The sequence below is a fragment of the Larus michahellis genome, chromosome 1 (assembly GCF_964199755.1).
Source record: "Larus michahellis chromosome 1, bLarMic1.1, whole genome shotgun sequence".
Taxonomy (NCBI): Eukaryota; Metazoa; Chordata; class Aves; order Charadriiformes; family Laridae; genus Larus; species Larus michahellis.
In genome coordinates, this window is record NC_133896.1 from 176,000,826 (window position 1) to 176,022,872 (window position 22,047).

At 36.2% G+C, this 22,047-nt stretch overlaps 1 protein-coding gene across 32 annotated transcripts in view; it reads left to right on the forward strand.

Moving 5' to 3' along the window:
• Positions 1–22,047, forward strand: part of MYCBP2 (MYC binding protein 2) — a 200,234-nt gene that overhangs the window by 109,917 nt on the left and 68,270 nt on the right. For 24 of the 32 annotated variants that reach the window (XM_074563476.1, XM_074563495.1, XM_074563530.1 and 21 more), the window contains 11 exons: positions 896–1,114; positions 2,568–2,793; positions 3,134–3,252; positions 6,261–6,348; positions 10,165–10,217; positions 11,499–11,671; positions 12,005–12,149; positions 13,786–13,998; positions 16,794–16,849; positions 17,272–17,387; positions 18,480–18,577. In XM_074563476.1, the coding sequence (XP_074419577.1) occupies positions 896–1,114; positions 2,568–2,793; positions 3,134–3,252; positions 6,261–6,348; positions 10,165–10,217; positions 11,499–11,671; positions 12,005–12,149; positions 13,786–13,998; positions 16,794–16,849; positions 17,272–17,387; positions 18,480–18,577 (1,506 nt within the window). The remainder of the gene's footprint in view (positions 1–895; positions 1,115–2,567; positions 2,794–3,133; positions 3,253–6,260; positions 6,349–10,164; positions 10,218–11,498; positions 11,672–12,004; positions 12,150–13,785; positions 13,999–16,793; positions 16,850–17,271; positions 17,388–18,479; positions 18,578–22,047) is intronic. The other 8 variants (XM_074563486.1, XM_074563565.1, XM_074563747.1 and 5 more) reach the window with 1 other exon arrangement.

Sequence of the window (22,047 nt, forward strand, 5' to 3'; positions counted from 1 at the left end):
CACTGTGGTCCTTAACATTACACGCATTAAAATATGTTGAATATTTGAAAGAAAAATAATAATGTTATAAAACAAAATATATATATATTCTTTATATATATTCTATAACTTCAGTACAGTATTTGCTTTATCTCAACTCATGCTTATTGTTAATGTTATGGCTTTTTAGAATCATAGAATTGTCTAGGTTGGAAGGGACTTTTAAGATCGAATCCAACTACCAACCTAACACTGACAAAAACCATCACTAAACCATGTCACTAGCACCATGTCTACCCATCTTTTAAATACCTCCAGGGATGATGATTCCACCACTTCCCTAGGCAGTCTGTTCCAATGCTTGATAACCCTTTTGGCGAAGCAATTTTTCCTAAGATCCAATCTAAACTTCCCCTGGCATAACTTGAGCCCATTTCCTCTTGTCCCATTGCTTGTAACCTGGGAGAGGGGACCGATCCCCATCTCTCTGCAGCCTCCTTTCAGGTAGTTGGAGAGAGAGATAATGTCTCCCCTCAGCCTTCTTTTCTCCAGACTAAACAATCCCAGCTCCCTGAGCCACTCCTCATAAAACTTGTTCTCCAGACCCCTCACAGTTTTGTTGCCCTTCTCTTTTAGTATTAGAGAAGGTGTTTTAGTGAAGGTATCTCACAGTTGTGTACAGATTTTTGTTTCAGCTTTGGCAAGTCTCCAAGATGAGTATTTGAGATTAATGTAGTGATGCTTTTTCTGTACAAGGCTTCTGTACAAGCAGAACTGCAAAATGACTGAATGAATTGTGGTAGTGATATTCTGAGAAGATACAAAACAATCGTTGTAAAGAATTGTAGATTTGTGAGTATTGTTTTCACGCAGTCCTAAGTAATACTTAATTGCGTGTGGTGGTGTTATGTTACAGGTTGCTGTTGAGGTCTTTGGCCTGGTACAGCAGTTACTTCCTTCTGTGGCAGTTTTGAATCAGAAATATGCCCCTCCAGCTTTTAATCCAAATCAGTCTACAGACAGCACCACCGGAAACCAACCGGAGCAAGGGCTTTCAGCTTGTACTACCTCCAATCACTACGCTGTTGTAGAAAGTGAGCATCCCTATAAACCCGCCTGTGTTACGCACTATAAGGTAAGCACCATTTCAAAGTGTGCATGCCGTTTCTGAAAAGCTTTTGACATGTGAATTCTGTTTTCTCAACATTTACTATCTGCGAAGTTGTTGCCGTGGATGATAATTAATATTGTCTAATATAGGAGACAATTTCCTATATTATTACTCTACTGCTTTCTGGAGAAACCTCTGTTTGTCCAATAAGTATAGTGGAAACTAGTGTGGTTTTAATCCCCTAATGCAGGTATCTACTGTTAGTCCCTAAATTTGCTCAGTCTTAGATTTTCCTGCTGTCATGCACGGTTTCTTTGCTCTAACTGTACAGACTGTAGAAGTTGGAAGGCTTTATGTATACATGATCTAATCATATCTCAGACTTTCTTACCAGCTGCTAAAACAATGCTTTGTAAAAATACCTAATGTCAATTCTAGACAAATTAATATGCATTATAGTATAGGGATCCCTATGCCTATTCTGGTTATTGCTGGGCTGCCAGTTTAAATGTGTCATTAATTAGTTTCACTTGGACCATGATTTGGCATTGTAGAAGTCTCTGAAGTCCTCTTAACTGTGTTATGTCACTCTGAGGAGGATTCATGCCGCCTTACACGAGCGACTATTGCAATATAACGAGATTTTCCCCAACATCAGTAGAGAAAGGGTGTTTTTTGTAGTTGAGTACGGGACTGAAGCATAAAATGCATGCCCGTGAGAAATCTTGTGTTTCAGTTCTTGAAATAGCAAGTTCTGTGGTTGCATTGATTCCACGGCTGTAAATCCAGAGGTAGCAAACCTGGAATCAACTAAGAGCTGGAGGAGGTCATTAATTACTGTCTCAGGATTCCACTTGCTTGTCCTGTGAGACAGCAAGACATCCACTGCAAAAAATGTAGTTACCATATGATCTTCCTGATGCAATGATGCTTATTATTGTTCTAAAAGTTTACGGAGCTCATCTGAAGCCTTAGGCTTAGTTGTTCCTGCTTTTGAATTTCTGTAGTTATATGCTATCATGCTGCAGGCCATGTTCACAAGCCTGATTCGGCTGCTTTGTACTCTTCTAAGATTGCACAAAACAGATATTGAACGTATTTGTTGAAGTTTGTGTTTAAAAAGGTATTTGAGAGTTAAATGCTTGTAGCAGTCCATGGTTGTTTTATTTAATGATCCTGTGCAGAGTTCTTAAAAATAATCACAGATGGTATCATAAGCGCAAGTACTTAATCTGACTATAAGTTATAATACATATTATAATTCACTAAGATGTAAAGCATTTTGTGTATATCTGAATTTCAAAGAATAAATTAGGTTAATGTTACTCTAAAGCGTATCGAAACAACTGTGCAGAATTACATAATTGAATCACTTTCATAGCCTAAAGAGTTAAAACCAAATGGAAATGTAGAAATAAATGTAAAAAACCATCAACCCCCAAAACTTGCACATAATTAGACTATTGTTTTGTTTTAGGTGACTTTTCCTGAATGTGTCAGGTGGATAACAATAGAGTTTGACACACAGTGTGGCACTGCTCAATCAGAGGATGTTCTTCGTTTACTAATTCCTGTCAGGATTGCACAGAGTCTGGGATTTGGACCAAAGCATGCTTCTGTTCATGAAAACCTTAATTCATGGATAGAACTGAAAAAATTCTCTGGATCTTCAGGGTGGCCTACCATGGTATTAGTATTGCCAGGTAATGAATAGATACTGCAATAATTTCTAGTAATGTGAATTATTAAAGTAACGAAAGAAAGTTTGATTTTTCTGCAAAATTATCTTAGAAAATCAAGTTGAAATAGTATCTTCATCCAAGCTGGTAAGAGTTCATTGTGAGCCATTGGTTGTACATCAGTTGATTATGTTTATATTAGGTTTCTTGCTTGAGGTATTGATCTGTGTGTTACTCATGGTTTTACCTTACACGTTACGTCTAAGGCCGGGGTTTCATATATGCGCTGTATGTAGAAAAAACATACAAAAAGTGGAGAAATACTAACTTTTATTTATGTATGTAACCTTTTACTTTCTAAAAGGAAATGAAGCTCTTTTTTCTCTGGAGACTGCCTCAGACTACGTGAAAGATGAAAAGGCTTGTTTTTATGGTTTCAAATGTTATGCAATTGGATATGAATTTAGCCCAGGATCTGATGAGGTAAGGAAAAAGTGAAATGGCTACAATTGCTGCACCTATTTATTCTCTCCTATAAGGCCAGCTTTTTTGGTAAAAATATTTGTATTTCCACTTCTGACTAAATGAGCAGAATATTTTTAAATTAATTTCTTGTAAGTTTTCAACATTTTTTTGTTACAGACATTATTTGTTTGGAATTCTTTAATCTAAATGTTATTGGAATGGCTTTTGTTTGGTTGGTTTTTTTAATAACTATGACAGTCTGCAAATACATAGCATGATTTTATCTAGTACGTTAAGGGGATATGAAATTTCCTAAAATTCTGACCTAGTATTCCATCAGATATCCAAAGGATTGGGTCTTTCAGATACACAGTGATTTGTGTTTTATTGTCACTACCAATTATGGGATGACGGACTTGCGTTATTTTTCCCGTATTCGCTCATACCAGAATGCTCAGCCTCCCTGGAAGTGCTGTGCTCATTTAGGCTACCTGAGATTTTGTGCAGTGGTCACCTCATCTTGACCTTAAGGACATGAGTCATTTCCACCACTGTTTCTTTGTTGCACAGGGAAGATAAAATTTCTTTGTGTCTTTGGACCAGTGCTTTATTTTGGCTTATTTCAAGAGGTTACTGAAAATACTTAATATGCTGTATAATAATTCCAGAAAAATAGCCCTTCCTTTATCTTGGGAGTCTTTGGGGCCTATAGCTTCACATGAACTTCACAAGGTCTGCATCTTACTTAGACTACAGCCCTCACAGAAGATTTACCTCATCTTATTCCTGGATTCTTTTCAGGCTAAATCATGTCTTTGGGTTTTCAAAACGTGAGATTCTTTAGAATTTCGTAACATATCAGATAAAAAAACATACCATGAGATCATCAGCTATGATGGTCTCATTGGCTTGCAGCAAATCAGATTTATAAATCCTAGAGATAATCTACTAGTCTGTGTTTGAGGAGTAATAATAATAATTTTTGCTTAAGTAGGAAAAAAGATGCAGATTCATATATGTCGTTAATTTTTTTAAAGCATTTACAAAAAAAGCTACTGGCATGTTTTTAACACTCAGTGCTAAAACATGCTAGCCAATATGCTAACTATATCATCTAAAGAAAAATTGCAAGTAATTGCTTTCAAACATACCTTTTTGTAGCCTAAACACTCTAATTTAAAATTCTATTAATAGAAAAACAAGTTTTACAGTGTTTAAGCTACCTTGCATCTCAGGACTAAAGCCTCTGTAAGTAACTTAATTGAAGTCGTTAACTTAATTAAATTGGACACACAATGCAAGTTTCTCGTTCTTTTGGGAACTTTGACAATTTTCTGAAGTGTTACCGCTGGTAGAAAAAAAAGCGTGTGTTCTAGTGTCCACTGTGTTTTCTCTAGCTTAAAAAAACCAAAATATCAGTAAGACCTAATCCAAGTCAGTAGGATTAATTTTTGCACATCCGATTCTCTCTCCTTCCAAAGGACAAGCTTCTGTTACAGTCACCTAACTATAGTATATAGAATGACATTCATTGTTAGGAAAGTCTCTGCAATAACTGAAAGATGACATTAAGTGTGAGCAAGTGCATCAAGGAATCAGGCGTAGTTGAACTATTAAAATTTGTTTAAACCTAGGATTTTTTAAAAAATTGTACATTTATGCTTTGAATGAAAAGAAAGCCACTTTGCCGGTCGTTATTAAATGTACAGAACATATGCAAAACCTGCCTTCTTCATAAAGGATGTTCACACAATAGAGAACTATCCAGTGAGTTGATCCACATTTCACATCTTGCTTGCTATTTCTGAACCTGCTGTTTTGAGTCCTAAACATGCAGTTCACGAAGGGTTTAGTTTAAAATGCGTTTTGGAGATTTTCAGTCTGCTTGGGAGCCTCAGAGAATACAAGGCAAGTCTAGGGTTACTGCTTTCAAAGGCTCTTCCCAAAAGGATTTTATTTTTTTTTTTTACCTACTTTATATATTGACGGTTTCTGTAAATCCGCATAGAAAATCCATCAGATAGAGGTTTCCCATCTCCCCCACTGTTTTTTGCTGGTGGTTTGTTTGGTGTTTTTTTTGGTCCGTGAGAAGCAACTGTCAGAGGTGTGCTGAACCACCCACAGATTTCTTTTAAAATTGGTTTTAGTGTCAACATGACTTTGAGAGCAAAGTTAAAGAGGTTGTGCCTGCACGTATCTGGGACAAGTTGAAGGGAAAATAAAAAGTTTAAAAATTAGTTACAGCCTCCCTAGCCATACTGCTCTCCCCCCATTCCTTGCCCTCAGCCTCCTTCCTGACGTGTATTTGAAAACTGTATGTGTGATCTGTTCTTTTTTTTTTTTCCCTCTTGTGGACAAGGTTGAAAGATACTGATGGAGAAGCTCTCATGTTTTCAGTGACAAGTCTGGTAGGAGGGAGGAGGAGTCTTCTCATTCCCTTGAACAACACCGTCAATGGGAATAAAGAGCTTTCCAGTGTAAATAGAAGGGAGAGACTGTCAAGGGCTTCTCCCAAGATTTATAATGGAGAAAAGGAAATTATGGAATCGTTTTCGCATCCTTGCCTCTCCAACTAGAGAAAGGGAAGAGGGAAAAAAAAATATTTATGAACAGTACTACCTTTAAACAAGATGGGAGTGTGAGTTTATGTGGAATGTACAACTTAGAAGAGGCATTGCTTTGCAATCCAAGTATGTATTGGTAGGGTTTTTTTGTATTAGGAAGTTCACTTTTTCTTTAACATTACAGACAAAAGACAATTATCATCTTCAGATATTCTTACTAGGCTACCAGAAGCATGGTAACCCATTTATTAATACTCTTACCTACTTGAAGTTTTTCTAAAAATTTGGTACTCTGGCCCGTGTCAGAGCAAAACATGACAGTGGCTGTTTGACAGGATCAATATCACTGAGAAACGTCAAACTGGAACACACAATTAGGATAAATTAGTGTCAGGGAAACACATTCGTTGTCCTCTTTTCTGAGACACTTATTTTTGTTTTAAAATGTGTTTCAATTTGAAGGGTATTATTCAGCTGGAGAAAGAACTGGCCAATTTAGGAGGATCATGTGCAGCAGCTTTGATGAAGAAAGATCTAGCGCTTCCTATTGGTAAGTCCTATTCAAAGAACATCCTTTGTTATTTCATCATTGCTTTGGGTTTTCTGAATGAATACTACCTCTAAGTCTTAATGTTGCTTTCAGTTAGAGATAATCATAAAAAATCAATTCTTAAAACTGAATTAATCAAGCAAGATAATAAAGTGGTGGTGTTTTCTGCTTACACTGTTCCCTTCATGTGTGTATGGGGAGGAGGGAAACCTGGTCATTTAAATCTGACCCAACTCACCCCATTCACAGGTAGTGTATCAGTTTACGAGCTATGTCCTACAGTTTCCTCGTGGTACTTCACAAATGTGCAGGTATCTTGCTTGTATTTCTCTTTCACTGTTTTTTCTCCCTGCACTCCACACCTTTCTGAATGAAAAATACCTGCAGCGTTGGATTGTAAAATTTAAAGTTACTTGTTTAAAATTGAAAGTAACCATTGCGTCTGTAGACCTTATAGCCTAAAATATTTCTGCTGTAGTTTTTTTTTCTTACCATTACAAAAAAACCCCTTACATACTTTTACAGCAGATGCAGCAAATAAAGGTTTACAGTAACCCAAATGCAATTTAAAACGTAAGGAAAAATAAGAGTTTATAAAAATTAATGGATACAGAGATTGAATTAGAACTTCCTAATGATGCAGCCGTATTCTAACAGCATTTCTCCTAATTAACGTTTGCAAATAGGAAAAAATAGGCTCATAATCTATAATAGGATATCTTTTTGATCCTTTTAATTTAGGAGCACAAATAAGAGCTCAAATATTGTAAATGAGACTGAAAGTGTGTATTACTGAGCAGAAGGGCATTGATCAGTGTGTAGTTATAACCACAAAACCTGATGTGTATTTTTTAACCCGGTATTTTGCTTGTGTATTTGAATGTGCAGATTTCTTTACGTTGTAAACGGTCACCTCATTTGCACTGGTAGATCTGTATTTCTCTCTCAAAAGTACAGGCAATTCTGTAGTTTAAATGGTGCCGCCTTCTGTTATCCTCCAAACAGCTTCGTTAACTCCTTAGTTTTGTCGACTTCCCTAGCATCTATTTATCCTGCTGTTCTCCTATGTAAAAAAATAAAAGAAGCTAAAATTGAAATGCTTCTAATTTAATTTCCTATGTTTTCTAATACTTTATACTTCTCTCTAAGGAGGTTTTTCGTTTTGTTCTAATTCTGAATATCTAAAAGAAGGGAAAGTATATGCTTTCAGATAGAAGGAATTTGAAATAAAACATGCAGTTAAGTTACCTATGCGCTCTCAGCCACCTATAAAAGTGGTTGTGTATAATCTGCAAGAGGGGAGGGATAGGTGCATTGACTGTAAAGAGTTTCCTGATTACTGACATAATTACAGTTGATTCATCTGCTCGTTTACTTAACACCAACTCAAGGACTTCAGCCAAGTCAGGCAGTATTACTGATAATATTAGAAAGCTAATGTCAAACAGGCATCGTGAATGTGTATTGTTTCTCTATAAGACCTCTGGACCCTCTGAATAAACAAAACTGATGAGTTATAGGTAGCAGTGGTAGTGTTTGCGGATGTAAACCACCGTGCAGGCTTTGAAAGATGGATTTCAATTGTCTGTAATTTTGCTTTGCTTAAGTGTTTTGCTTGGTGTTTCATAAAAACACTGTGGTAGGAAAAGAGGCAAAATGTGGTTTTCTGGACCAACGTTTAAATGACTTAGTATCAGACTACTTGTCCTTTTTCTGTGTTCTAGATGATGTATTTTCTACCTTTTGCTGCAAGTGAAATGGTGTCTTAAAAATACCCTATTATTGCCATCGCTCATCTGCAAAGCAGTATCTTATTTGTGGAATGGAGTTTCCTTTAAGAAGAACCTCTATAATCTTATAAAAGACTGTCTTGTAATGCATAAACACAAGGCGGCCCTTTGTGTTAGACTTTTCGTACTTTATTTTATAATTTCTACAATTTTAACTTTGTTCCGCGTGTGGATATATACAGGCTAAAGAAAGTAATCTAAGAAAAAAGCTCACTCCAGAAAAGATTTAGCAACTTAACTTACAATGCCCAAACTCTGGCATTTAGAAGTTAGGCATCTACATCTAAGCTAGTAGCTCTAACCTTCTTTTAGAGTTAATGTAGACATCATGGGAGGATAGTTCATGTCATCCGAAGATGAAGTTGTGAGAAAAATGAAATTAATCACCCAAAGGGGGAGACTGTTTCTCCTCCATTTGCTGTAAAGCTATCTTGTAATATCTAAGTCCTGAGCTCATTATCTCATGCTTCACTGCCCCAAAGTAGGGGAAGTAAATCCTGCTCCAGATACTTTTTAGAGCTCTGGATCCAACTATATGCTCTTAAAACCTGGCAATTTCAATGAAGACAAGAAACTTCATGAATGTGGCAGAATTTTAAGAAAAGGAAATTGGAAACACATGGTTGAAAATTCTTAGCACATACTTTCGTGGAAGGTTATGCAAAGGGCATCATAGGAATAAAAAAAAAAAAGATTTGTCTGGAAACTTTCTGTCAAGGAAAATAGAATGATTCAACTGACTTCAGATCAGAGTTAAGAGTTGTTACTGGCATCCTTGCACGACCCTTCCGTCTTCAACTTTATTTGCATGATTTATCTTGGTCTATTGACTTTAGGTTGTCCTTCACAAAGACCTTGCTTTTTAATAACTGTTATAGTGCGTATATTCTGTATACAAGTGGCCAAATAGTCATATAAGTATTTCTCTAGAACCATTAGGAAAAAAAGTGTTTTGAAAGGACATCAAAAAGGCTTTTTGCCTTTTTTACTCCAAAGGAAGATGAGCCAGACGGTGATTCCTTCATGCATTAGGAAAACTTTATCTTTGAAAGTACACCCAAATACTATTTGAGTTGTCACGTTCAAAAGGTCACACTTCCTCCTTGCCGTCTTTCCAAGGTTCAAATATAACGTACTTCTTCCCAAGAGAGAGGTCTTGTCTCTGACCAAGATCTAACTTAAACAGCAATGTGGAATTGATTTGTGTATTTAACATTATTACTTACTAATTGTTTCAAATTTGATAGAAGTTATTTCTGAGAGCAGAGCTTTTATATATCTTAATTTCTTTGAATTTTAAAAATACCTTAGGACTTGATTCTTGTCATTTCTCTTTCTCTCTTCTTACTAGTAGAATTGCCTGACATGTTTTTGAGAGAGAGTAGAAATATGGTAACCTTATCTGTTTTACTTTTCTTTTCTGTTAAAAGACTGTGTTTGGCAATTCTGGTCACCCTGGAATCAGACTTCTGAGTTGCATTTGTGAGAAAGAAATATTGTATAATAGAATGTATTTGAGTTTTATGTTTTAGGAGGAATCGTAATTTACAAAAGTATGCAGTGTTTATCAGGTTTTCAAATACTGTTACTATGGTAAGTTCTTAAAAGGGAGCAGCTGGTGCATACTTGTACGTCCTGCTTCCCAGAAACCATCTTGACCTCCCAAAATCTTTTTCTGGAAGTATCTAGTCACATCCAAAGATTTGCCATACATACTGTCTTGGAGACAAGAAGACAAGTACCAAATTTTTTCTTTTGTGTAATGTACATTGTTTATTTGCCTGTGCACTGAGCTACACAGTACTGCATGTTTACTGTGTTACTTGAAAATATTAATCTTTCAACTGCTGGTTAAAAAATGTTACACATCATCTTGCAAACTTACATTTATTTTTTTTTTTAAATATAAAAGGCTTCACCAAACGGAATTGAATTTTGCATTCCATCATGTGTAGCTAAATTTCAATATTATTGTTACGAAAAATAAGTTCATTTGTTGTTGTGAAAATAAGTTCTATTTTTACAGCAGGTAATGAATTTGAAGAAGATCTTGAGATTCTTGAAGAGGCTGCTTTACAGGTACACCGCTGCTTTTTTTTTCCATTGCAACATGCTTCAGCACATAATTGCAATGAAACTTTTTGACTGCTATGGAAGAAAATCATTTGTAAGGTTTTTATAGTAGAAGGGAATCTGGCTTTTTATAAAATAGTTTGAGAGTCTTATGCAAGTTTAGGGTTTACATTAAATCTTCTTTTAAAATAAATCTGCTTAGAAAAAAATGCGTAAAATATCGCAGTTAGATGACCAAATATACTTCAAAATATATGTCTGGCTCAGGTTGCGTAATTTAACAAATTTGAGATGTTACCAAAATTAATCCTGCACGTCTTTGTAGTTGCAGAAATAAAATCACTTTTTCAGTTGAACAGTAACACTTACCAAATCCCAAATAATATGATTGTAGTTGGTTCTGGATTGATCGTATATTTTATTTCTTGTGATGGGTGCTAATGCTGGTGAGTAGCTCCCTAGTTATATCCCCTAGCTGATGATGCACAGTGAAAAAGGAGTTCTCACATTCTGTGTCTCTCTCCTAATTATCTTTAGGGCAACTGTTTTGAAATTTAGTTGTCATAGTACTTGCTGGAAAAATGTATCAGTGCTACAGTATGACACCATTGCATAGGCCTCAGCTGACAGAACAGTAAACAGAAACTGTCTAGGAGGAATCAGATGTTCCTTGGAAGAAATACATATTTATATTTTTTCAGCAATCTGTTCTTGGACCCACTCCATTCTAATTCAAAACGTGAGCTAGGCGTGTGCACGCGAGTAGTAGATTCAGTTTTGCTTTTAGTCCTGTTAAATATTTTTTGCATCTTTCTACCTTCCTTCCTTACAAAGAAAGGATGTCTTTTACTTTGTCTCACCTAAAATATCTTGTTTAACAGATCTTCCTTTCCATAAATTATATCTTTAGCCTTTTATTTTCTTTTGGAACATGCTCATTGGTCACACTTTCAGAATGGCTTTCTTCATTCTTCTCCTGATCACAATTCAGCAGTTTAGGATACTGTTAACATGGAAGTTCATGTTACCTTATTCTTTCTTCCAGAAATTCTCTCTCAACTCGAGCTCTTTTAATCTCGTATGACATAAATTATTGTTTTATAGACTGAACTGACTTTTTTTTTTAAACTTCCATCAGACTGAAGTTCATCCACTTGCCTCCTACTTGAACGGTTTTCAGTGCCCAAAATATCTATGCCAGTTGTGTCACGTTATGGGAAAGTGTCTAAGATACTGAAAAACTGTTTTGTCTCTGTCCTTTCATCCCCAACCCCTGCAAAAAAAAAGGTGTGCAAATCTCACTCCGGCATTCTTGGGAAAGGCTTGGCACTATCTCACTCACCAACCATTTTGGAAGCTCTTGAAGGAAATCTTCCACTGCAGGTACAAAGCAATGAGCAGTCATTTCTGGAGGATTTCATTGCTTGTGTACCAGGATCAAGTGGTGGACGACTTGCAAGGTAAAAAATTAGTGTGCTGCATGAATAAAACCATTACTTCATAGTTGTAATGTTTCAAGGTTTGCAACAAAATAGAAAATATTTAGTTATTCAAAACCTGTGCACTGCTACTTGTCTATACAGCTAGCTATAGAACTTTAATAGTTGAATCAAATATTATTTAAGTAAAACTATTTGACTGTATTGTTTCTATTAATATATTAGGTAAAAGCATTTAAGCATTCAGACCTTCTGCATCCTTTCTTAGCTGGAAGTCATGTTTGTACAGAGTACAAATTTATTTTTCGGGGGCCTGTAAGAGATTTTAATATTAAGTTTTTGTCTTTGCTCCAGGTGGCTTCAGCCAGATTCATATGCTGATCCTCAAAAAACATCATTGATTTTGAATAAGGATGACATTCGGTGTGGTTGGCCAACTGTCATTACAGTACAAACAAAAGACCAGTATGGGGATGTTGTTCATGTTCCTAATATGAAGGTAATTGTTGTCATATTGGCTGTTCTTATACTTCATCATGCCTTCTTTTAGTATTTGTTGTAGATATTCCACCGAATACTCCTGTATAGGGCAGAAAGTGGCATTTGTAAATTCAGTTTAGTCAGACTTTCTGACCTCTAAATCCACAAAATTATCAAATTCTATATTGTGCCAACACAGTTTCATGCAATTTATAGCTTTTCTGTAATGAGCTACACACGTGTAGCATGTGGAAATAATCAGTTGTAGATGATGTTTGAAGGAGATGATATGTAAGGTGACAAGAATCTATTTTTTAACTTTTAAGCCAGGAAAGAGTATTATAAATTTTAAACTGAATAAATGTGATGGAAAAAAGAATCAGAAGCACACTATTGGACCATTTCATAGTCACTTTATTTTAGACTAGAATAGCACTTCCTCCTTTTCTGGTTTTAATATTTGAAAGTTCCTGTAGTATTGGTTGGCTGGTTGGTTTTTTGTTGTTGTTAAAGGACTGGAAAGAGAGTATTCATGATAGCCTCAGCTAGAACTGGAAAACCCTTGCAGGCTTTGGAGTAAATCCGATGTGTATAAAAGTTGGCTGCTTCATTTGAAGTAGCAAAGCACACAAACAAAACAAATTGAAGACAAAATGGATTTAATAAATCAGTTTACGTCTGTGTTTTCACTATTACTCAGGAGTAGTACAAATATTTTCAAGACTTGCTTTTGTTTAAGCCCAAAAGTAGGTGAGGTAGGTGAATCTGTTCTTTGTATAGGATGTAATAATCGCGAATTATCTTACAGTTACCTTAGCTATAAATGCATTAATGAACTGTGCGTCTACAACAGTAACACAAGAATCAGTCACAAACACAGCTTGATTGCAATTAAAATGTGTGGTTACTGACTTGAATGTGTGACAAAGGAAGTAGGAAACTTTTAAGTAGTGATTTTACTCTATGAGGAAAAGGTTATGTCAAAATACACACATCAAAATTGTTGCTGGATTTCTTGTTTAATTACTGTTTTTCTTCCTGAATGTATTAAAGTAATAAATCTTAATTCAATTTAATCATTCTGTTGGACTCATTCCGCGTGCAATGTGCTGATGTGACTTCTAGTAAATTAAAACAGCATATGAAATCAACAGCAATTAAATGCATTTTATTGCAGATTTAGGATGAGTAGTGAGTAAACTTATTTTCTGAGGAAGAACAGACTATCTGGAAAACTTAAATTCAACTGACTGTTACCTGCACTAAGGCAGGTCTCTGGGGCGGGAAGTCAGGTGAAATATGTGTTGAATGTGCTGATGTATTAAGGTGACAGAGCCAGCCAAGACCCAACCCGGCCACTGCTGATCCAGATCAAGCAGTCTCTGATGACTCACTCTGAAACCTGTGCACTCATTTGGAAGGCTCTATTCCCTACTTCGAGCATTTTCTGTTGTGGGAAAACCTAGCTAGGTGTACCAGGCTGCGTGCTGCTTCCCAGGGAGTGCTCTGGGACTGGCAGAACTGACACTGACCTTTGCCGATCGTGTGCAAAGTCAATTGGGTGCTTCCCTCCTGTACATTTACATTTTTCAGATCTAAATGAATGTGTGTGTGTTCTCCCTAAATCATCTTCTGTATTCCATGTCTTATTGCAGGTAGAAGTCAAAGCTATTCCTGTTTCTCAGAAAAAAACATCTTTGCAACAAGAACAGGTTAAAAAGGTACAACGGATACCGGGGAGTCCTGCAACAGCTGCTTCCCCTATCAGTGATATGACCTTTGGAGGGCTTCCTTCACCAAAGCTTGATTCCTCCTATGAGCCAATGATAGTAAAAGAAGCTCGATATATTGCTATTACAATGATGAAGGTAAATTGCTGTCGTTTTAGCTATGTAACTGTTCAATTCAGCATTCAAAGTGTGTAAAGGTATGCAAAGGAGAAGGAAAAAAGTATATTTCAGTTTGGTCACAATCTAAAAATACGTTGATTACAAATTACTTTCATTACATTTAACTTCAGCAGAAAACTCGGTGCATCAAAAGGGCCAATTGCTGGATTGGTATTTAAAAATAAAAGTTATCTTTGATTTTGATTAGGCAGATTAACAAAGTAGTCTGAGTCACTCAGGAGAAATGAAAACAGCCATCGAAATGGTGGAGAGGAAGTGAAACCAGCGTATCCATATAGAGTTGGAGTGTTGTGGTGAATCTATATTAAAAACTCTAACTAGTGACCATAGGGGAAAAAATAGGAGCTCAACATAGTAAAAAGAACATATAAATGAGTTGCGTATCAATGCATGAATATTAAACAACGTCTGTTGAAATTGGCCAGTCAGATGCATCAGCTCAGAGACTTTGCCAGCAACAGCTTTTAAAGACGTGAAAACCAAACAGTTAGTATTGATTTGAGTATATTTTAGAACCCGCAATATATTTACATATGCATAACATATTGACCCAGTTAGGAGAAGTGACATGATGTGTATAACTAGCGGTTAGACAACGTAATATGACATGATTAATCAGGACATAGAGCAGGATCATACTTAGTATAACCGATATGGACTTATGGGGGGAGAATCAGCAAGCTAGCATCTTTTAGAGTATACAGGGTTGTTTTCTAGAGAGGATAGTGCTGCAGTAGCTGTGTGTAAATAGTGCAATGGGCTACTAAATAATGTCTTAATTGATCAACGTAGGAGCTATGAAATATATATGATGTACAATAAATAGTATAAAACTTGTTAAATCACATGTCTGAAAAAAAAATTAGAACTAGGGCGTGTATATCAAGGAGACAAGTGTGATTTGCTTGTTTCGCTGTTGTTTTTTTTCACTTGGGGTACTGCAAAGATCACTTCTTGGCTTGATGCTGCTTGGTATTTTTACCAGTGACTTGAGGGGGAGCAGGAAATACATTATTTATTCAAAGTAGGAAGCCAGATGGGACTTTTGATTTGACAGGCGCCTGCTGCTTCTTTTCCAGTAATTGGTGTTAGACCTGCTCACACAGGTGTTGCAGTGACACACCTCACAACACATTAGATACTCAGGAGTAACTGACTGTGAAGCAAGTCAAGGCGTCCAGAAATTAAGCTCTAGATTTGATGGACCCTTTGAGTGAGGAATGCTTGATGTTAGCTAGTTAACTTGTAATAAATTTGAACTTGAATCAGGCCAAGATAAAGCAAAAATGCAAGCATTCATTTAAAGTCATCTTAGCAGATAATAGCAGTACAAATGTTTGTAAAGATAAAAGTGAAAAAGTAAAAGAAACAAACCAAGGCAAAATATAAAAAGTCTCTCTGCTTTTTGAAACATTCTTGACTTTTACATTTAACAACTTCTTGGGGAATCTCCCAGAGGTTCCTAACCGATTAAGTGTTTTCCATCCAAAACTTTAACTCCTCCTTTTGTTTGTTTGTTTGTTTTATTCTGAAGAGAGCTGGTATTTTGCTGCTTAAATTAAGGACTGTCTGACATTGTGGGAAATGCAGATGTGTCACCTGCTGTTCTTGACTAGCTTACTAACAGCTGTACTGATTCAAGAAAGTGTAAAAATTCTCTTGTACTTCCCTCCCTGCGTTACTTACCACACTTATTTCAGTGTAAAACGCAGATGTCCCCCACCTCTTCATTTTATACCAGCCTGCATATTGTATCAGTACTTGACAGAAACATCCATGATTAGAAACTGTAGCTTCTCACCTCATGACAATAAATTGACAGATTCGGAGGACCAAACCCACATCTTGGATAGAGACCCAATATTGCTGATCTGCATGTATGTTCAAATGTTCTTATCCCACCTCTTTTCCCCCTGGTTGCTGGTTTTGGTTTTGTTTTTTGTTTTTTTTTTTTTTTTTGGTTTAACATGGGAATCTGGTAACTCGGCAACCGTTGCAGCCCACAGAGCCCACAGATACTCTTGCTGATGTAACCAGGAAATTCCAGTTACATATTAGGAGGAAAAAAATTACAATGAGAGTTGTCAAACAGCCGGAACAGGCTGCCCAGAGAAGCTGTGGAATCTCTGACAGTGGGGATACTCAAAACTTGACTGGATGCACCCCTGAACAAACTCACCTAATTTGAAAGTCGGATGTAATTTTTGAGGGTGGCTCTACTTTGAGCAGGGGGGTGAATTCCATTTACCGCCGGAAGTCCCTTCCAACAGAAATTGTTGTATACTTTTACGGTATGCAGAATTATGAGAGCAATATGGTGATATCATGGCAGGACAGACTTAAATTGACTTAAATAATCATGGTCCTGTGTCCCTTAGATACTATGTGGATATTCGTGCCTACAAGGAAGTTGAAATCTAGATTTTTAAAATTATTCAAAGGGGTTTTATGCAAGTGAGATTGGAAGAGATTCAAATACTTGACTGTGAACAAAGCTTTTGTTAACAATAAGTATCCTTATTATCTAAATTAGTGCAATTTAAAGGGAAAGCGAAGATACTTGTTTCATGTATGTATATACGTGTGTCTGTTTCTGTTTTTTGGAATTGGTTTCTGGTTCCATGCTCAGTGCTTCTGGTAAGTGTAAAATTAGATTAGTATGTTCTTTGAGAAAATACTCTTTCTTTTATTCGTGAATTAAGTATAATCGATAACTGTTGATTTTATGTTTGTTGAATTTCACTTGCTTACAGGCATATGAAAATTATTCTTTTGAAGAATTACGCTTTGCTTCACCAACACCAAAGAGGTAAATGTCAAAGAATTACTTTTTAATAGGGACTAAAACTAATGTGTCCTGTCACTTCTGCTTACACCCAGAGTCACAACCCTTTACTGCCAAATAATCTTGTCTAAAGATGGAAACATTACAAAAATTGTGATACTTTGTTTTCTTAAGTTTAAAGATTCTGTTTAAAATCTTTCGTTCTTAGTTGTTTTAATGTTGATTCCTTATGTGTATTACCTACTTTTTGAATGTGTTCTTTCATCATTTGCTATAAATAAATGTGGTATAGAGGTTTATAACTTCTGAGTAATACATTGGATGGGTGGAAAATGGTACTTAGATGATCTGATAAAAAAGAAAAAAAGAAATTTCCAAACTATTACAAACAATTTTCAAGATGACAGTGATTGTTTAGTGATTTTATTTGTTTTATTTATGCCTAGACCCAGTGAAAACATGTTGATCAGAGTCAATAACGATGGTACATACTGTGCAAACTGGACTCCTGGAGCTGTTGGTCTCTATACCATCCATGTTACTATAGATGGCATTGAAATAGGTACTTAATTTTCACTATACTTAAGCAGAGATTTGTATTAGATGGAGTTTGTATATCAGTAAATGTTTTGGTGCTCATAAGATTTAGTATTGAAGTTCATAGCAAAATCTGGCACCCAAGTTTTGGTTCAGAAGCTTCCTATCTAATTCCCTCTTATTTCTCAAAAGAAAAAAAGACCACAGCTATTCTCTCCTTGAAATAAGAATAGGTTGGGCAAATCATGCATTTATAATGTGGTTGGACTACAAGATGAAGAGAGTTTCTTATTCTCTGCTCTCAATGTTGCAAGAAAAATGTCTTGTTTCAGTGACAGAGATGTATAATTTAAGGAAAAAAAAAAAAAAAAACAACCAGCGAAGAACCCATAAAAAGGGAAAATTGTTCCTGACCATTCAGGAGTAAATAATATCATTTCTTCTGTGGAAAACTGAGAAAGTGTACTGTTAATTGAAACTCTACCCTAAGTTTCAGTTATTTGTACAAATTTTAAATGCTTTGAGTTTCTTCCTTGCTATTTTTAGTTGTATTTTAGCTGTCTTGCTGGTCCTAGGGACTACAGTATAAGATACTGTAGTATACCATGGAAAGATTGCCCCGTCAAAAAATGTCTGTATCCTGAATTGTCACTTTTCTGGTAGTGTAACTTGGATTGAGAAGCTGTTATCTATTCCTTACGATTTGTGGTTAGCATCTGCAGCAGTACAGCAAGCATAAGCTATTGCTTCCCCAAGAGCTTTTTACTTGCACCCCTCAAACACTTAACTCTGTGTTCACCATTCCTTGAAACGTACTTCTATATATGCCGTTAGGATACAAAATTACCTAATAGCGCTGTGTACTCAAGGTATGACAGATATCTATTAACAACGTGAAATTATATATCTGTAGTTACACATGTGTGAAGATACAAATGTTGAGAAAGTAATACTTTGCACTATGAAGCAACTGCAAGTGTTGTTTAAGGCAGACAGATAAGTGAGTGGTTATTTTGCCTACCCTGAGTTTTAGCACAGATAAACTGTAGTTATTGTTTGACTGATATATCCCCTTACGTTTATGTTTTTTTAAACCTTAGTCTTTGTTTGTTTATAGATGCTGGACTAGAAGTGAAAGTAAAAGATCCTCCAAAGGGAATGATACCTCCTGGAACACAACTTATTAAACCAAAAGCAGAGCCTCAGCCAAACAAGGTTTGGAGAATTGAAAAAAAAAAAAAAAAAGCCCAGATAGTTATATTTGGGTGGGATTTCATTGTTGTTCAATACATACTTTATCATGTTATAGTGGTGCAGGACTTAATGATATTTGCAAATGACTTTAATGTGCTGAATGGAATGAAATTAATATACTGGATAATGTGAAAGATATTAATTCCATTTTCTGTTTGCCTATCCATTAATAAAACTGTTAGAAGTTCTACAGAAACTCCCTTAGTCTTGGCTTGTCACACAAACATTGTGCAGCCATTTTGAAAGCCACAGACTGTGTTCTGCACTATTATTAGTTCTTTTTCTTTGAAATTGTACTCTGAAATTAATTGTACGAAGGGCTTTACAAAGATTTTGTTTGTTTTGTGATAAATATTTCTTCAGTCAATATAAAATCCAAAATTAATTTCTTTAGTGATATTTTCCTTTCTTAGAATATCATTATTTTATTTTTAAAAGTCATCCTTTCTGTAGCTTTTGACTTCGTCATTTCACTTTATCATTCTATCCTGAAGGACTAAAGTAGACACAAATAACAGAAGTAAGCTAAAAGGTGGTGTGGCAGTGCTATAAGGAAAATGCCCACACAAGGGTACCATATTCCAATTCCTTTTAGATACGAAGGGAAGGGGTATTAAATGAGGCACTGAATCTTTTTTTCATGGAATAAACCTGTATTTAAAGATGTGGAATTCTGAAATACCACAAGGTTATCCTTCTCTGTCTTACTACAACTGCAAAGTTGTCTAAGAAATGCATGGTTGCAAAAAGGATCAGGTGTATGCTAACTTCTTACCTATACAGCGTGTCCTGGTTTATTTGGTTTCCAACTTTCTGGATAATCTAGAGGCAGGAACTTTGTTGTACCATTCTCCAGTCTGTAAATGCATCCAGCGTCTGCTTCTGCCACTAACAGGATTCTTCACCCTGCACCCACACCTCAAAATAAAAATAATAAATTTACCTTTAGTTACCACACAATTTTTTTTATCCCTTATTGCATTTTATTTTATTTTTTTTCCAAAAAATACTTCCAGGCTTTATCCCTTCTCTTGGAAGGAAGACTTCTTGGTTACTTCATTATCTTAATTAAAATTCCAGTCTTAATTCCAGTTCCTACTGGGTGAGATTCATCTCGCAGAACTTAATATCTCCATCCAAGATGATAATCACGTGTTGTTTACTGTCACCAAAGTGAGAGACACATCTGGTCTAAGATGAGATAAATTGCTGGATGGAAGTGTTGTCTGTCTTTTCAGTTATTACAGTGGGAATTGAGGTGACTGGTTCATACGTAGTAGCTACATTTTGTTAAGTAACAGTCTTCATGACAGTTAAAAATACTTGGCAAAATTTAAGCCTATGGTGTTCCGAGGCATTACGTAGTGTTTAATCACCTCCCTGTGTTGTTCTACTTTCATGTTTTGCTTCTTGTTCCAAGTTGTAGTCTCTTTGAAAGAGGAACCATCTTTCCGTCCTGTATATAGTGTCTGTAGAGCCTGCTGCAAAAATACACTAGGCCTCTTGCACATAGCAAACCAGGTTAGAATAATTCTTTGTGTATGAACAGCAGAATTATAAATACAGAAAGGTAATTAAATTACTGCACTGTGCTCCATGCTTTTGAAGCCAAGATCATGGCTTAGACATGTTATCAGTCAGAGACAGTCCAATATTACCAAATTGTATTTTGTTGACAAAAAGTACTTAATTGAGCTCTAGAAGCTTCTTTCTCTTCTTTGTCAGTCTGAAATTTCAGATAGTTACAACCAAAGGACACTAACAGTGCTTGCTCAGTGGTGATCTGTTCTCAACTAGAAACACCAAAGTTTTGTACTCAAACCTTACTTGAATTGCAAGTTGAAAATGGATACTATAATTATGATTTTGTATTGATTTCTTCATTCAGTTACCTGAAGACAGATAAAAATCTGGTTTTCCTGTCCATCCAGGTTGTTAAAGGAGGTTATCATAGTGATCTGTAGTCAGCCTGGACTATATGAGCCATCACTGCTGCCTCCTCATTGTTTGTGAAGCTTAGATCAACTAATTTGCAGGAAATTCTATTCCACATCCTATTGAGGGAAACATTTATCTTTCAAGCTAAGTAATGTAATTCAGAGTAGTTGAACCAACCAAAAGAAATTCAGCTGAGTCGGAAGGTGCAAAACTGGTGCCAGAATGATTGGTCACTAACATGTTTTGACTGTTTCTCCTGTCCTCACGTAACTGAACCAAGTAGCTAGCACCAATTGCAAACACAACCTGACCACATCCAAAAATCTCTGTGCAGGGAGTGTTTTTTTGCATCCCTTCACAGAAGGTTATAACCCCCTTGTTAAGGTTGCTTTGTCCTGTATGACACACCTTTCTGTGCTGCCGGGTGTACCTCTTTTCAGATTCACCAAATAAGAAGGCACAGCGACAAAGCTCTTGAAAACTGCCGTGTGCTGTAAGGGAGAAGGACAGGTTAATTGCTATGCCTTTCTGCATTAGCCCCTTCTTTTAGTCGGAGTCCAGTTTGTGTGAGCTCCGTGGAGGAACTGACTATGAGGGTGTTACAGGACAGTTACTGAACGATTGTGCCATAGAGAAATAGTCCAAGCAAAGAGGTGCTGTAACAGAAAGAAGACTCAGACAATTAAGTTTTTCATGACAGTCAGAAATGAGCCCTAGAGAACTTTTCATCCATTTCCTCTTGTATTGTCGGTCAGCGGATCTGACCCCTAAACAATTTGTAGCTACAGCTTGACCTTTTCTGTTAGCTAGTTAGCTGCTGCAAAGGGGAAAAATGCTCTTTCCAGCCCTTCGCGTATCCAGATCTTGAGTGCGAGTTCTTCCTCTAAATTCAGGTTTTTAATCAAAGTTCTAGCCAGCCCATCATGATTTTCTGAAGTAACGTTTTGGGGTAATAATGCAGGGACCCATAATTTGCAAGGCTTTGTTTATAGGCTTGTCTTATGTTGAGAGTGCCGTCAGCAGTGATTCAGCCTCATATTTTCACATGGACCTTGGAAGTCTTAGTTTTGCCTGTTGAGAGAAATCTAAATCCTTGGAGTAACAGCATTGTTAGTAAGCAAAACCTTGCACATTTTGGAGTCATTTACATTTGAAATTCGTTACATGCTTCTGTTTTGGTTTTAAATTAGCCTTAAAATGAATGTAATTTCTTAAAATGAATCGTTTCTTTAGGAAAAAAAATAATGAATTCATGCGCTTAGCTGTTACTTTTCATTACCTACCTTTTCCTGAGTTTATTCTTTCCATATCATTCTGTGTTTAAGTTAAAGCTTAAGTCCATACTTCAGTTGATACTTCTTTTCAGTTTTATGTGTGAAGTTTGAAAATAACCTTCCAAGAAGGTTTTATACCGCATGCATAGAATATATGCGCTTCTTAAACCAGAGACCAAAAGGATGGCTTATGTTTGTTCTCTATGGGACAGTTGCCCG